Source organism: Mytilus galloprovincialis, chromosome 11 (genome assembly GCF_965363235.1).
Source record: "Mytilus galloprovincialis chromosome 11, xbMytGall1.hap1.1, whole genome shotgun sequence".
In the NCBI taxonomy this organism is placed as follows: domain Eukaryota; kingdom Metazoa; phylum Mollusca; class Bivalvia; order Mytilida; family Mytilidae; genus Mytilus; species Mytilus galloprovincialis.
This window is the reverse complement of record NC_134848.1, coordinates 28656569-28672094: the sequence shown is the minus strand read 5'-3', so window position 1 is coordinate 28672094 and position 15526 is coordinate 28656569. Positions and strand designations below refer to the sequence as shown.

General features: G+C 33.5%; 1 protein-coding gene across 1 annotated transcript in view; it reads right to left on the bottom strand.

Moving 5' to 3' along the window:
• LOC143052098 (uncharacterized) overlaps window positions 1-13217 on the bottom strand; it is a 109963-nt gene extending 96746 nt beyond the window's left edge. The window contains exon 1 of the mRNA XM_076225058.1: window positions 12926-13217. Coding sequence (XP_076081173.1) covers window positions 12926-13217 — 292 coding nt within the window. The remainder of the gene's footprint in view (window positions 1-12925) is intronic.
• Window positions 13218-15526: the final 2309 nt, after the last annotated feature.

The following is a 15526-nucleotide window of genomic DNA, read 5'->3' as shown; positions in this document are numbered from 1 at the left end:
AGTTATTGTCCTTCAAAGACAATTTTATACAATATGTTCAAATTTGCTAACATTTAAAAATCTTCTCCTCTGAAACTACTTGGCCAAATACCTACATATTTTAACAAAATGTTACTTAGGGTATCTTGTTTATAAAATGTATCCAATATTTGATCCATCGACAAACATGGCCACCATGGCTAAAAAAAGAACATAGGGGTCAACTACAATGTTTGGCTTATATCTCAAAACTAAAGCTTTTTGAGAAAATCTGACATGGGGGTAAAATTGTTCAGTTGGTTAAGATCTATCAGCCCTGAAATTTTCAGACGAATCGAACAATCCATGTTGGGTTGCTGCCACTAAATTGTTAGTTTTAAGGAAATTTTGCAGTTTTTTGCTATTATCTTGAACATTATTAGAGAGATAAAAACTGTAAACAGCAATAAATGTTCAGCAAAGTAAGATCTATAAAAAAGTTAAATGACCAAAATTATCAATTGACCCATTAAGGAGTTATTGCCCTTTAAAGATAATTTTACACAAGATGTTCATCAAGTTTGCTAACATTTGAAAATCTTATCCTCTAAAACTATTGTGCCTAATACTTCATAATTTAAAGATTGTTTCTTTATGAATCTAGTTTCTGAATCTGACATGGGGTAAAAATGTTCAAAAGGTTAGGTTAGGTTTGGCGATAGGCTAGATGTAACATATACATGTATATTTTTTCAAAATACCCATAACTGTTTTTACAGAAGCAAATTTTGGCGACAGAGTAGAAGACATATTTTCCCATTAATAAAGAAAATATTATTACTTTGCATAAACAAATTTTAATATTTTCATATAAAAAAAGATGTTTACTGGTGAAAAGGCCATCAATGGTTCTCTGAACAATTGGTTTTTAATTATGTTTGTATTGTTTTTGGAGGCTTCAGAGTGATTGCGATTTTGTCAGGAAATTTATTATAGAATACAATGTATGAATGTTAGATTTCTTCAATCCAGAAGGCTAATTGGATGCATCATGTTCTATTTCAGAAAATATTCCAACTACAACAGCTGCGTTAACCCAAGCTCAAACACCTGTGAAATACAACCTTCCTGTTTCTGTTACTTTGCGTAAACAGTTAAAAATCACAAGATCATGGATTGAGTATAAGCAAATTTCTAGCTGTATAAAAATCGGCGATTCATTAGTGTTAAATGACTCTTTTTATAACCGACCTATTATTTGTAATTTAGACGGTACTGAAATCAATCATATTCCTTTGTCTTATAAGCCGTTTTTTATAACAGCCATATGTAGAAACACCGTAGCACTATCATGTATGGAAGACAGAACCATACTGATAATACATATATCTACAGGTTATGTCATTAATGCAATCAAAACCCCAGGTTCCTGCTGCGGAATATCGTATTATTATACCAACCTGTACGTTGTTATTGATTGGAGTAAAATAATCGTGATAGACTTGACAGGCAAAACAATACGTACTATACCTTTACCTTCATACGGTATCCATGATATTACAGTAGACAAAGACAGGTTAATAGGTGTAGACGAGAGATCAATATACTGCTGCTCGTTAGATGGAACACTAGTTTGGAAGTTTAAAAAGGATAAATATAAAAGTATACGTTATGTGACAACAGATGATGAGGGGAACGTGTATGTCAATGATACGAATACCAACACTGTTGTGGTAATATCTGATGATGGTCAACGATATAAAGAACTCCTTACTGAATCAGATAGATTGTCACGTCCGACTGGGCTTTATTTTGACAAAAAAGAAAACATTCTGGTTGTTTGTAATATTGGAGACGGGAAGGTTTTTCTTTTTGACGTGAAAAGAAAGATCATGAAGTAGGTTATTCGTGTTTGGATTTGTTTTTACATTCAGCCATGCAATCATTCAAAATGCATTTGACTTTAAAAGAAATGAAAACAAATGAACATGAATTATTTTAATCGAATTTGTTCAACATTCAGAAATTGAAATTATTTATTTTGGTTTCTGTTTAATATACCTAATACAAGTGTTATTAGATATGAGTTAATATACAGAAATACTACAATGCTTTAGTCATGAACATATAGTATTACGTATTACAACTTTTACTAAATATAAAAATGAAGATGTGGTAAATGACACCAAAGGACACAGAAATTTACAACTATAGGTCAAAGTATGGCCTTCAACAAGGAGCAAAAAGAAAACAAATGCATTTTGTGTGTGTGTGTGTGTATGATATGATTTTAGATGAACTTTTAGTGTGCAACAATGACACATTGTGCTTGTGTAAAATATGTGATTCTTTTGTTTTTCTTTTACTTGCTGCTTTGGTTATGATTGTTGGTGCTAAAACTCAAAATATATTTGGAATGTATTTTAAAAACCTACATATATTGGATTATGTATAACTAATAACTTGACTCTTTTAGAACTTTTGTATGTGTTTTATTAATGTTCGCCAAGTAACATCAATATATTTTTCGTTCAAACATTTACTTCTTTCTAAAACATTCCCCCAAAGAAAATGAGTTTGCATTGAAATGAATAAACATAAACATTGTCTTTTAAAAAGGCACTTGTCTCAGAAAAAAATTCCTATACACCTTAGTGTTAAATTATGGTATATAGGACATTTTTTTCTGAGACAAGGGCCTGTCTCATGCAAACATCATTATGTTTTCTGGGAATACGAGATTAGTCTTAAATATGTTTATCAAATTTATTTTTCCATTCTAGATGAAGGTTTAAGACTAAAGGCAAAGATTTTTCTTACTTTTGAATTATATTTCTTCATAACACCAGTTTACTTTTCCAGACCTTCGTTAAAGGAGACGTAAAACTATACTAGGAACACGTGTGTCATCAAAACGATTTTGAAGTACCCTCTTGAAATCAATTATCTACAAAATGTTTATCAAATTTAAAGGATAAAAAGTTAATTAGGAGATTTTATTTTGCTTTTGAACATATTTTGTCATAACAACCGTTTTCCTTTCCTGATCATCGTTAAAAAATAATAAATTCTTTAAGTGACATGTGACAGACGCCATTTAACCACATCATTTCTTCAATACCTTTTTTAATTAGTCCATTGATGCTTACAGACATTAAAATGCAATCAGCTGATTATTAATTTTCTGTCAAAATTGTAACAAGTTCAAGGTGAATTCCCAGTATTGTCTGATCAGGTAAAGTCATAGAAACCCGAAAAAAAAATGAATTTACAAGATGGATGAAATAAAATCGTTGCATATTTCTTTTGCCAATAATGAATTTTAATCGACACAATTTTTATTTTTTCACAAAATGCGAAAATGGCGACTGCCAGCGGAAACCCTAGTTCTACCTATTATGCAATTTCAGAGATTTTATTCAAGCTGATCCGAGTTGTATTAGTCCGACATTGATACTCACGAACGCTAAACAAATCGAATGTCTGACTTATTGGTGTGAGACAAAGATAAGTCAGCGTTTTCTTTTAAAACGTATGGCAAGGAGATTTTAACCACTATTTAATAGTAAGCTATTTAAATATGACTTAAACATTTTTCTTAACCTTTTCAAATTTTAAATAAAAAGTTGAATCCGAACGCCGAGTAAAATTCACAACGGAAAGTCCCTAGTCAAATGGCAAAGTTAAAAGTTCAAACACATCAAACGAATGAATAAAAACTAATATTCTTGACTTGGGTTACAGGCACTTTCGAAAAGTATGAAAAGGAGCTTGAGAATTGTAGTCTTATGAAAAGTCAATCTCAAATAATTGGACTGTGGTAAAATAGTTGTCATTTGGGAAGTGTTTGAAAGTATGTCATATCCCTAGTAATGCATTTTATATGTGAGTCAGCAATTACCATAATTTGAGTTATTGGTTGATTTGATTTAAGATCATTTGCATTTTATATAGACTTCTGAAAGAGCACACATGACGTTATTGTACTAGTCAACCTTCAAGGTATGTTTTAAGGGCTTTGATATTTGTCATCTAAAAATTGACGGCATGTTAGGCAACCACCATTTTCAGGGAAATGTCCACAAGTTTTTGAACACAATTATTACACCAAATGTTGATTACATTGAAACCGATGGAGCAATGTTGCTAAGGTTAGGCACTTCAGAGGAGAACTCTGAATTTTTTTTATTGTGTTTATATAAAACAATGTATATGCATTTAAAACTGTTAAATGTTCTGATGTATAGCTTATGAATTGAATTTAACCTTTAAATTTCAAATTTTAGAATGTTTTAGAGGTGCCTTTCATTAACTTGCAAGTCGGATCAATTTTACCCGTTATATTGATCTTTAGCGGGGAGTAATGTAGTGACCAGGCAATTTTATAGAGTAAAACAAGGTTTTCCCCGGATAGGAATTTGCTACAAATTTATTTACATGTATAAAAGGGATTATTTGATTTAGGAAACTAACCTTTTAGACTATTGCCTTATAATTTAGTTGGAAGATCTCGGTGTGTATCTCCTCATTTACGTAATACACTTGTTGTTTTTCACGGTGTTTGATTCCATTGTTTTAAAAAGTATAAATACTGGAGTTTTTGCTACATCAAGGAGTTGCATCAAGCCACCATCAACCCTCCAGACTGTATCAGTCTACCTGGGCCGAACACGTTTTTGTGTACAAACACGCCAGTGTCCTTGCCCTTTAAAGTATGTAAATATTGATAGTTAAATGTGAGGGACCGTCTCCCGAGTCATAGCTATTACTTTACCGGCGCTAAGTTCAAATAATGTCCGTTTGACATAGAAAATAGGTAGTTACTACTGATTTAAAGATAACTTGAGTGGAATTATATTTATTAAGTTAATTCATAAAAGAATAAAGTTTAAAATATTGTATAGCTCCATTTTAGGAAAAGCTATTATTCACAACAGTTGTCTTTAAAAGTTTGAACCTGACATATTGTCAAATAATCCCACACCAGATCAGTTTTTTTTTTGTAGACAGCAGCAACAGGTTGATTATCAAAAGACAAACACATATCTGCTGGAAAGATTTTTAGTTTATTGTCTATTTTTATTTAATTTATATTGAAATACATTTTAGATATACTAAAAATAATGTATCACAATATCAACTGTCATTTTCATTAATGTGTTTTTGAAAATCATTTTCTGTCTTTTTTGTTCATCAGATTTTTAATAAATTATGATTATTTTGATGGGCTGATTCTCTATCTAAGATTTACACTATATCTAATATCTTTCGCCCTACTTTTGATCCTTATTTCCCGAACAGTAGGCTCAATAACCCCAAGATGAATCACAATATTCTACACGTCGTATTAAACATTGTGATACAATTTCTGTCAAGTATGGCATATTCAAAACCTTCAACTGTATTTGACTACCGGATAAACAATCATTATCATGGACTGTTGCAATAGTGATTTTAGATTTTAACTGAACTGAAGAAGTTTTGAGTATGTTTTGTTAAAATTTTACTTGACTTATGACATGATGGAAACCACTGTTATCTGCATTATACAATCTTGATGAGTCACTCAATATTTCCCTCTCACCTTCTACTTTTTTCGTCATGTACAGATATTGATAAAAATATCTTTTAGAATGTGGTTTTCGTGTGTCTTTCTAAAGTGACACTCTAAATAACGATCACAACATAATGGCGGAACTTTTATAAATCTGTATAAACTATAACAGGAACATTTCTAATCGTAAAATAATAATTCACGATATCATTTGTATCCGTGTATAAAGAAAATGCTTATCATCAAGCAAAATATAAAGGACGCAAAGTGTTAATTAATAGATGAATCTATGGTTGTTAATGTGTGTGTCATTTTGGTCTTTTGTGGATAGTTGTCTCATTGAGAATCATTTTTGCCTTTCAAAATACTAATTTGAATGTGTCGATTACATTACTAAAGAAACATGTTTTCTTTCTACTTTGGAAAAACTTAGAGTGTTGGAAGGCAGTATGGTTAATTTGAGAGGTGGACAAGGCAATACCATCTGGGCCGACTTGGTACAGAAGCATTCTTTAAGGAATCACAAAGAGTTGATCAGGGGTCTGGGCGCCAATAAAACTGAAACAGCTATTCCTGCTGTTACTGCAGCAGCACCAGTTATTTCTCAAATATGCAGGAATTGTAATACTGAACACAACATTGCAAAAAAAGCTGCAAGACATAGTAAAATTATTTCTAAAGTTGTAAGTGAAAAATGAGACCATTCTCAAATACTAATGGTAGAAAATGTTCTTTCCCTAACTTACCATGTAAGCCTTCTGCAAATGTAGATATGATCAAAATGGACATTGACTTGGATGTGATGCTAGGTAGGGTGGGTAGAGGATACATATCTGAGGTAGATGACAATCAAACAGCAGACATTGGTACTGATGATGAAGAGGATGATGAGGAAATTCCCGATATTCCTCTTTGATCCAGGTAAATTCAACTTAATGTATGGTATTGGTGATATAAAATCACCATACATTATTGGTGAGCTTCTGTTGTTCTTTGTTTGGGTTGTTGACACTTTGACACATTCCTCATTTTAATTTTATTGTCTTGAAATTTACAGGTATGCTTCATCAATCTTAAATCAATCGTTGAGGAAAAGGTGACAAAGTCTTTTTTAATCCATTTACTTGCATGACTGTTATCTATAACAGTCTTCACGATGCAGTGTTAAATCTACAGGCTCGGAGCTAAATTTTAATTTTTTTTTAATTTCATTCTGTTGGCCTGTAGAAATGATTTTTACCGGCCTAAAAGCAATTCTACTAGTCTGGGCTGCTAGGGCTGCCACTCAGTGTGAAGACTGCTATAAATCGATAATTTAAAAAAAATATTTGGTGATTTTCGCTAACTTCTGATTAATGTATTTTGCTCATTTTAGACCACAGTAATGCTAATATAAGCTGCATTACAATGTATTATAATATGTGTTTACATTTACATAAAAGCTATGTGTTGTCCTGAAATCATGGTTATTTGAACTCTTATTGTCTGTTCGGCTGTAACTGTTGCACATCAGAACAATGAAAAAACTTGAATTTTCCAACTTCATGTCCTGTTGCCATGGTAACCGTTGTTCATAGAAACCTAAAAATTGTTCTCATTTGATTGCCTTGTGAAACTGTATTATTCTGTGTTGGTTTAACAAAGTATATGACAACTTGTGTCACACTTTGATCACCGATGATGAAATATATACAAAAAACAGCTGTTGATGACTGTTTCGTGAGGGGTCAGAACTAGAGGCTCTAAAGAGCCTGTGTCGCTCACCTTGGTAAATGTGAATATTAAACAAAAGAAGCAGATAGATTCATGACAAAATTGTGTTTTGGTGATGGTGATGTGTTTGTACATCTTACTTTCCTGAACATTCTTGCTGCTTACAATTATCTCTATCTATAAATAATGAACTTGGCCCAGTAGTTTCAGTAGAAAATGTTAGTAAAAATTTACAAATTTTATGAAAATTGTTAAAAATTGACTATAAAGGACAATAACTCCTTAGGGGGTCAATTGACCATTTCAGTCATGTTGACTTATTTCTAAATCTTACTTTTCTAAAAATTATTGATGTTTACAGGTTATCTCTATCTATAATAGTATTCAAGATAATAACCAAAAAAGCAAAATTTCCTTAAACTTACCAATTTAGGGGCAGCAACCCAACAACGGGTTGTCCGATTCATCTGAAAATTTAAGGGCAGATAGATCTTGACCTGATAAACAATTTTACACCTGTCAGATTTGCTCTAAATGCTTTGGTTTTTGAGTTATAAGCCAAAAACTGCATTTTACCCCTATGTTCTATTATTGCCATGGCGGCCATCTTGGTTGGATGGCCGGGTCACCGGACACATTTTTTAAACTAAATACCCCAAAAATGATTGTGGCCAAGTTTGGATTAATTTAACCCAGTAGTTTCAGAGGAGAAGATTTTTTGTAAAAGATTACTAAGATTTACGAAAAATGGTTAAAAATTGACTATAAAGGGCAATAACTCCTAAAGGGGTCAATTGACCATTTCGGTCATGTTGACTTATTTGTAAATCTTACTTTGCTGAACATTATTATTGTTACAGTTTATCTCTATCAATAATAATATTCAAGATAATGACCAAAAACAGCAAAATTTCCTTAAAATTACTTATTCAGGGCCAGCAACCCAACAACAGGTTGTCCGATTCATCTGAAAATTTCAGGGCAGATAGATCTTGAACTGATAAACAATTTTACCCCGTCAGATTTGCTCTAAATGCTTTGGTTTTTGAGTTATAAGCCAAAAACTGCATTTTACCCCATGTTCTATTTTTAGCCATGGCGGCCATCTTGGTTTGATGGCCGGGTCACCGGACACATTTTTCAAACTACTAACCCAAAAGATGATTGTGGCCAAGTTTGGATTTTTTTGGCCCAGTAGTTTCAGAGGGGAAGATTTTTGTAAAATATTACTAAGATTTACGAAAAATGGTTAAAAATTGACTATAAAGGGCAATAACTCCTAAAGGGGTCAACTGACCATTTCGGTCATGTTGACTTATTTGTAAATCTTACTTTGCTGAACATTATTGTTGTTTACAGTTTATCTCCATCAATAATAATATTCAAGATAATAACCAAAATCAGCAAAATTTTCTTAAAATTACAAATTCAGGGGCAGCAACCCAACAACGGTTTATCCGATTCATCTGAAAATTTTTTGAGTTATAAGCCAAAAACTGCATTTTGTTCTATTTTTAGCCATGGCGGCCATCTTGGATGGTTGGCCGGGTCACCGGACACATTTTTTAAACTAGATACCCCAATGATGATTGTGGCCAATTTTGATTTAATTTGGCCCTGTAGTTTCAGAGGAGAAGATTTTTGTAAAAGTTAACGACGACGACGGACGACGGACGCCGGACGCCAAGTGATGAGAAAAGCTCACTTGGCCTTTTAGGCCAGGTGAGCTAAAAACGTTTTTCGGGCAAAGAATAGTTTGGTGACCCATATTTTTTTTTATTTCTTTTTAACGCTCATTGTTATGACCACCTTATGTTAAATTTTAAAAAAATATTCATTAGACGATTTTTTGGAAATTTAAGAAAAAATATTTTTTTTAACAAATTCTGTGTTTTTTTGTGAAGCAGTGTTGATGAAATTGGAGCCGAAATCAATGAAAATGAATAAAGGTGCCATTATTTGTGTTTTATTTACATTTTAAATAATACTTTTGTAATAAATGAAGAACAAACCTTTCAAAATACTTTCAAAGGCTTGACAATAATCCAGAGTTTCTACATCAGGTATGTATTTATGCATACACGTGATGTTCCAACTTTGGTGACCGTTACCATGGAAACGAGTCTGGTGACATACTATTTTTAACTCAAATTTTCATAGAGGCCATTTCATAGTATATGTATTCAAATTTTAAGAAAAATTAAATGGTGAAAAAAAAATTGCTATATCTGTAGGGATCCACCTTAAACAAAATCGAATAATAATCTACAAATTTCACACAGAGGTTGACGACAGTTGTTCATATACTGCGAATAGTATCATCTAGATGATCATTTGCTGTTCCACAATGTAAACACACAAGGGGGAGGGGGTATAGTGTTTTAAATAAAGATAACGGTACCAATTTTCTTGCACCAGATGCACATTTCAACAATACATGTCTCTTCAGTGATGCTCGTGGCCAAAATATTTGAAATCCAAAGCTTATATAAAAGATGTAGAGCTATAATCCAAAAGGTCCAAAAAGTATAGCCAAATCCGTGAAAGGAATCAGAGCTTTGCATGAGGGAGATACATTCCTTAATTTATAATAATTTCTATCATTTTGTAACAGTAAATTTTAATAACACAAACAATCCGTATTTTCATGCCAGTACCGAAGTACTGGCTACTGGGGTGGTGATACCCTCGGGGACTAATAGTCCACCAGCAGAGGCATCGACCCAGTGGTAGTAATAAAGATAACGGTACCAATTTTCTTGCACCAGATGCGCATTTCGACAATACATGTCTCTTCAGTGATGCTCGTGGCCAAAATATTTGAAATCCAAAGCTTATATAAAAGATGTAGAGCTATAATCCAAAAGGTCCAAAAAGTATTTTAAGTGAGGCGCTGTAATTTTCAGTTTCAATGGGTGAATCGCATGATAGTCTAGTTCCAGAGTCGAATTAGACAATAAAGAGTACCACATGTGCTGATGTAACCTTCTTGCTTTCTGAGAATCAGTTTTTTCCCGAAATGACAAAAAAATAAATGAAAACGTAGCAGTGCATTAAAATTGACCACATGCAAAATAAAGGCAACAGTAGTATACCGCTGTTCAAAACTCATAAATCCATAGACAAAAAACAAAATCGGGGTAACAAACTAAAACCGAGGGAAACGCATTAAATATAAGCATATATTAGTACAGCTTACACTTACTAAACCTAGAGGGTCTGAGAGTTGACTGCCACTGGAAAATGAGGGTATATTGGATAGGGACAGAAATTTTGCCTTGCAACACGCCACCTACGGACCCCTCAAAGAGTTGTTGCAAGGGTTCTTAACGTGCAAAGAGCGTGGCACTCCCTTTACACGAGGCATCGGATTTAACGTCCCCTTCTGACAGGACGTGACTGCGAACTTGATACATCCCGCACAGCAAAACGGACGCCCCACTTCGGCAAGCGTTTTACTGCCGGTCGGGAGAAGACCAAGTGACCATATTTCTATACCCCAGTCCCCGTTGGGGTGCAATAGTATATGAAGTAAGTTTAAACAAACCATAGCTTTATTGAAAAAAATGCAAATTTTTCTCAGTAAAATTTTCTACTTTTTGTCGAGCCTGCAACTTTTGTTGCAGAAAGCTCGACATAGGTATAGTGATCCGGCGGCTACGGCGGCGGCGGCGTTAGCTAACTTCTTAAAAGGTTTATATTTTAGAAGGTGAAAGACCTGGATGCTTCATATTTTGTATATAGATGCCTCATGTTACGAAGTTTCCGTCAGTCACATGTCCAATGTCCTTGACCTCATTTTCATGGTTTAGTGACCACTTGAAAAAAAGTTCAGAATTTTTGTAATGTTGAATTCTCTCTTATTATAAGTAATAGGATTACTATATTTGGTATGCGCGTACCTTGCAAGGTCCTCATGCCCGTCAGACAGTTTTCACTTTACCTCGACCTCATTTCATGGATCAGTGAACAAGGTTAAGTTTTGGTGGTCAAGTCCATATCTCAGATACTATAAGCAATAGGGCTAGTATATTTGGTGTATGGAAGGACTGGAAGGTGTACATGTCCAACTGGCAGGTGTCATGTGACCTTGACCTCATTTTCATGGTTCAGTGGTTATAGTTAAGTTTTTGTGTTTTTGGTCTGTTTTTCTCATACTTTATGCAATAGGTCTACTATATTTGTTGTATGGAATGATTGTAAGGTATACATGTCTAGCGGGCAGATGTCATCTGACATTGACCTCATTTTCATGGTTCAGTGGTTATAGTTAAGTTTTTGTGTTTTTGGTCTGTTTTTCTCATACTTTATGCAATAGGTCTACTATATTTGTTGTATGGAATGATTGTAAGTTGTACATGTCTAGCGGGCAGATGTCATCTGACCTAGACCTCATTTTCATGGTTCAGTGGTCAAAGTTAAGTTTTTAAGTTTTGGTCTTTTTATCTAATATTATATGCCAAAGGTCAACTACATTTGGTGTATGGAAATATATTATGATCTATATGTCAGTCCCGCAGGTTTTATTTGACCATGACCGCAATTGCACGGTTCATTGCACAGTGTTAAGTTCTTGTGTTTTGGTCTATTTTTCTTAAACTATAAGTAATTGGTCAACTATATTTGTTGTATAGAAGCATTGTTAGCTGTATATGTCTGCCTGGCATGGTTCATCTGACCTTGACCTCATTTTCATGGTTCATTGGTCTTTGTTTAGCTGTCTTGGTTAATGTTAAGTTGATGTAGCAGTTGTAATAAAGCTTTATACTTAGGACTATCAACATAATATCAATGATTAGTAAAGAAGGCGAGACATTTCAGTGTGTGCACTCTTGTTGGATATTTATCCAGATGTTACCTTTATTGATATTTTTTGCACATTTTACTGTAAATTTGTCAATTTTTTAATAATTGATCAAGATAATTTGCTAATATGTATCAACAATTGTGTTAGTAGTGACATTGAACCAACTACAGCTTTATTAATTTTTTTCTATGTATATTTTTCAGTTAAATTAGCCACTTTTTGGATTACTGTATTAGATGAAACCTTAAATTAAAAGGCTATACCTAGATAGATATAGGAAGATGTGGTGTGAGTGCCAATTAGACAACTCTCCATCCATATAACAATTTTGAAAAAAGCAAACCATTATAGGTCAATGTACGGCCTTCAACACGGAGCCTTGGCTCGCACCGAACAACAAGACGTTATTGCTAACCAGAAATCGCACAAGACAAACAAGAGAACGAAGATGAATAAAAACCAGAAAGAACAACTTGTAACATTGTACAAAATTATCAGAACATTCAGATTAATATTTTTATTTCATGACTGTATTTATGAAAACAGTTTCAAAGTATGATAATGAAAAATATATATATATATATATATGTGGAAGCACTAATAACTTTATTACATAAGCAGATCATAAAAACATAGACAGAAATAAGAAGTATGGAACAATGATAAAAGACAATCAATTGTTAACTGAACTAGCTCTTACTAATTGTATATATTGTAATTATACATGCACTTTCATAGTTGTATATAATAAATTGTACATATTAAATGTCAATATCACTATGTCTTTTGGTTAACTTAAGAACAACAAGGGCAACTCCAAGTGTTGGTCTTCTTTGAAGGTCTAGGGTGTTTCTTGGGTAGACATACACTGTGCATCCACTGGTTGCAATTACCCTCACACTGCACCCATTTCTTCTGGCGACCGTTGTCATTGTCTTCCTCATAAGTAGTCTTGCAGTATCTGCAGGTTGTTATGGAACTGCTTTCTGTCACTTCTTCTTCAACTTCAACTATATGACTGGTACTCATGGTCTCTAGTAGGTCTATGGTTGTTTCAGACAAACTGGGGTGCTCGTCAATAAGATCAAGTACTTTCAGAACTAAGTCATTGTCCATGGTGGCTATGGGATCTTGTTCATCAGATGGTGTTGCATTAACAGTGACAGGTGGTGGTGATAATTGCATAGGTGTTCCCTCTTCTTGGTGCGTCACTATGGTATTGTCTACAAACACCGGAAGTTGCTTAAGTCCCCCAGGTAAAATACAGTTTGGCTGGCTGTCTTTGGTAATCTTTATGGGGGATGGCATCACTGGGTTTAGCCCAAACTGGTGTGGGTTGTCATCTGTATATGTGAGTCTTTCTTCAGTACTGTGTGGTTTGAGACTACCAAGCTGATAAGCAGAGTATAAGTCATCTGTGCTGAGAACGAAAGACTTTTGTAGATCGTTATCTACAGTCTTCATAAATTTAGAGCAGCCTGTTAGAGTGCTGAATTCTTGAGCCTTCATGAACAGGGTCTGCTTGCGGCGATTCTTGGTGTTGGTACGAAGATGCTTGTCTTAAGAGAGATAAATGTTATAGTAATACATTGGAGATTGCGATACATTTACAATACAATTAATTATAAGACATAATAAATACTGTTCCTCTGCATAAAACCTTTATTCTGTAAACGTTCAGTGGCAATTATTTCATGAATTGGAAAGATATAGATAGATTCACACGCCCGATGAAGCTCATATGTTTAGCGTAATAATGCGTGAATAATGTTAAAAATATATCACCTAATTTTACAACACTCATTAGTGTTTGAAAGTTACATTCTTAGACACGTATATAATTTAATTAGTTATCAAAGGTATCCGGATTGTAATTTAGTACGCCAGACGCGCGTTTAGTCTACATAGGACTCATCAGTGACTCCTTAGCAGTGGTTAGACGCACCCCTATTAAAGATTCTACTAGCAACGTCAAAACTGTTTACACCAGGAATAATTTACTTTCCGTATTAGCAACGACAAAATAACTCACTAAAACAAACATGTTTGAAAACAAGGCGATATGCATTTACATATTTACACCCACTGTAGGTAGGTGGAATTAAGACTTTGTTGTATAATTTGAAGACTACATTTAGATTATTTGGGAAAAAGATTAAAGATGAGGACATAAGAAGTTCATAAATAAACAACATGCACAATGCTCATCAAACAATATTAAAGCTTGTGGTATTTGTTTACTTTAATAATAGGCCGAAGTTGGGTTCTTTCAGGGATCAATAATCGTTGCCGCGCACAGCATGCCACACTTTCAATTTAATTATATTTGAATATTTGTAGACTTGGTCCACCATGTATGTAAATGATGAAGTTTAATTTTCAGAACTGTACTTTAGAAATCCTTTTGCATTAGTTTTTTTTTTGAATGCATACTGTGTCTAACATGAGGCAATACTTACTCTTGAAAAGTTCCCAAATGAAATACAAGTAAGAGGCGCCAGCTTTTGTGGTGATCTTTACAAAACTTTGCAAAATTTTTAGCTGAATCATTTAAATCCCATAGTATGACAAAGGTTTTCAAAGACTGGTATCCAATTAAGTTAAAAACCATCCTTTTATTAAATTCATCTCATAATGGCCAGAATCTATTCTTACATACAACCAATCAAATTCAAAAACAAAGCGTCATTTAACAGTGGGATGGATTTCTGTGGTATAGTTGGAGTAATTGTCCATTGACATAAATGATTTTCCACATTCTTCAATGGCACATACAACAGCTTCTACTTTCATTGTTTTTTATTATCATGTATGGAAGACCATCACAGCATACAAAAGTCGTTTTTTTTAATGCTAACTGTCTGTTCAACATGGAATTTTTACTTTTTTTGTCAACTTATTAAAAACAATATCTTCACAGAGTAGAATATGTAAGCACCTGCAATATATCTCAGTTTAAATTGGCTAGCTGAAGAAGATACTTTGTCGTGTACATAATCACACAATTCTTCTCTTTGTATTTACAATGTAGCTTTAAGTCCAATTTCTTGTTGAATAAATAAGTTTGTTTCCTATCTAGTATTTCCGATTCTTATATTATGTTGATATATGTATCACTAATTGAGAATGCATTTATATGTTTAGATAAAGTAGCAAAATCATGAAAGTTTGACAAAAAGATTCTAATTCATATACAAATTCACTATCTTGATTAGCAACAATGCCACAATTCTCATCGAAACTAAAGTAATTTTCCTCTATATCATTATCAATTCATTAATTTATTACCCATCTCACCTTAAATCGCAGCTTTATTTTCATTAAATCCTTCTTTTCATGGGGTCAGAATCACAGCCTGGAAGTGCAAAGTCCTTGATCATTTTTGCAGCATAGTCGCTAACAATTGCTGCTATTTTCCACCAATTTCGTAGGAAGTCATCCCTTCTCCATATTCCTTTCGTATATTTGTAGATGTATGCCGCCCCTTAAACCTC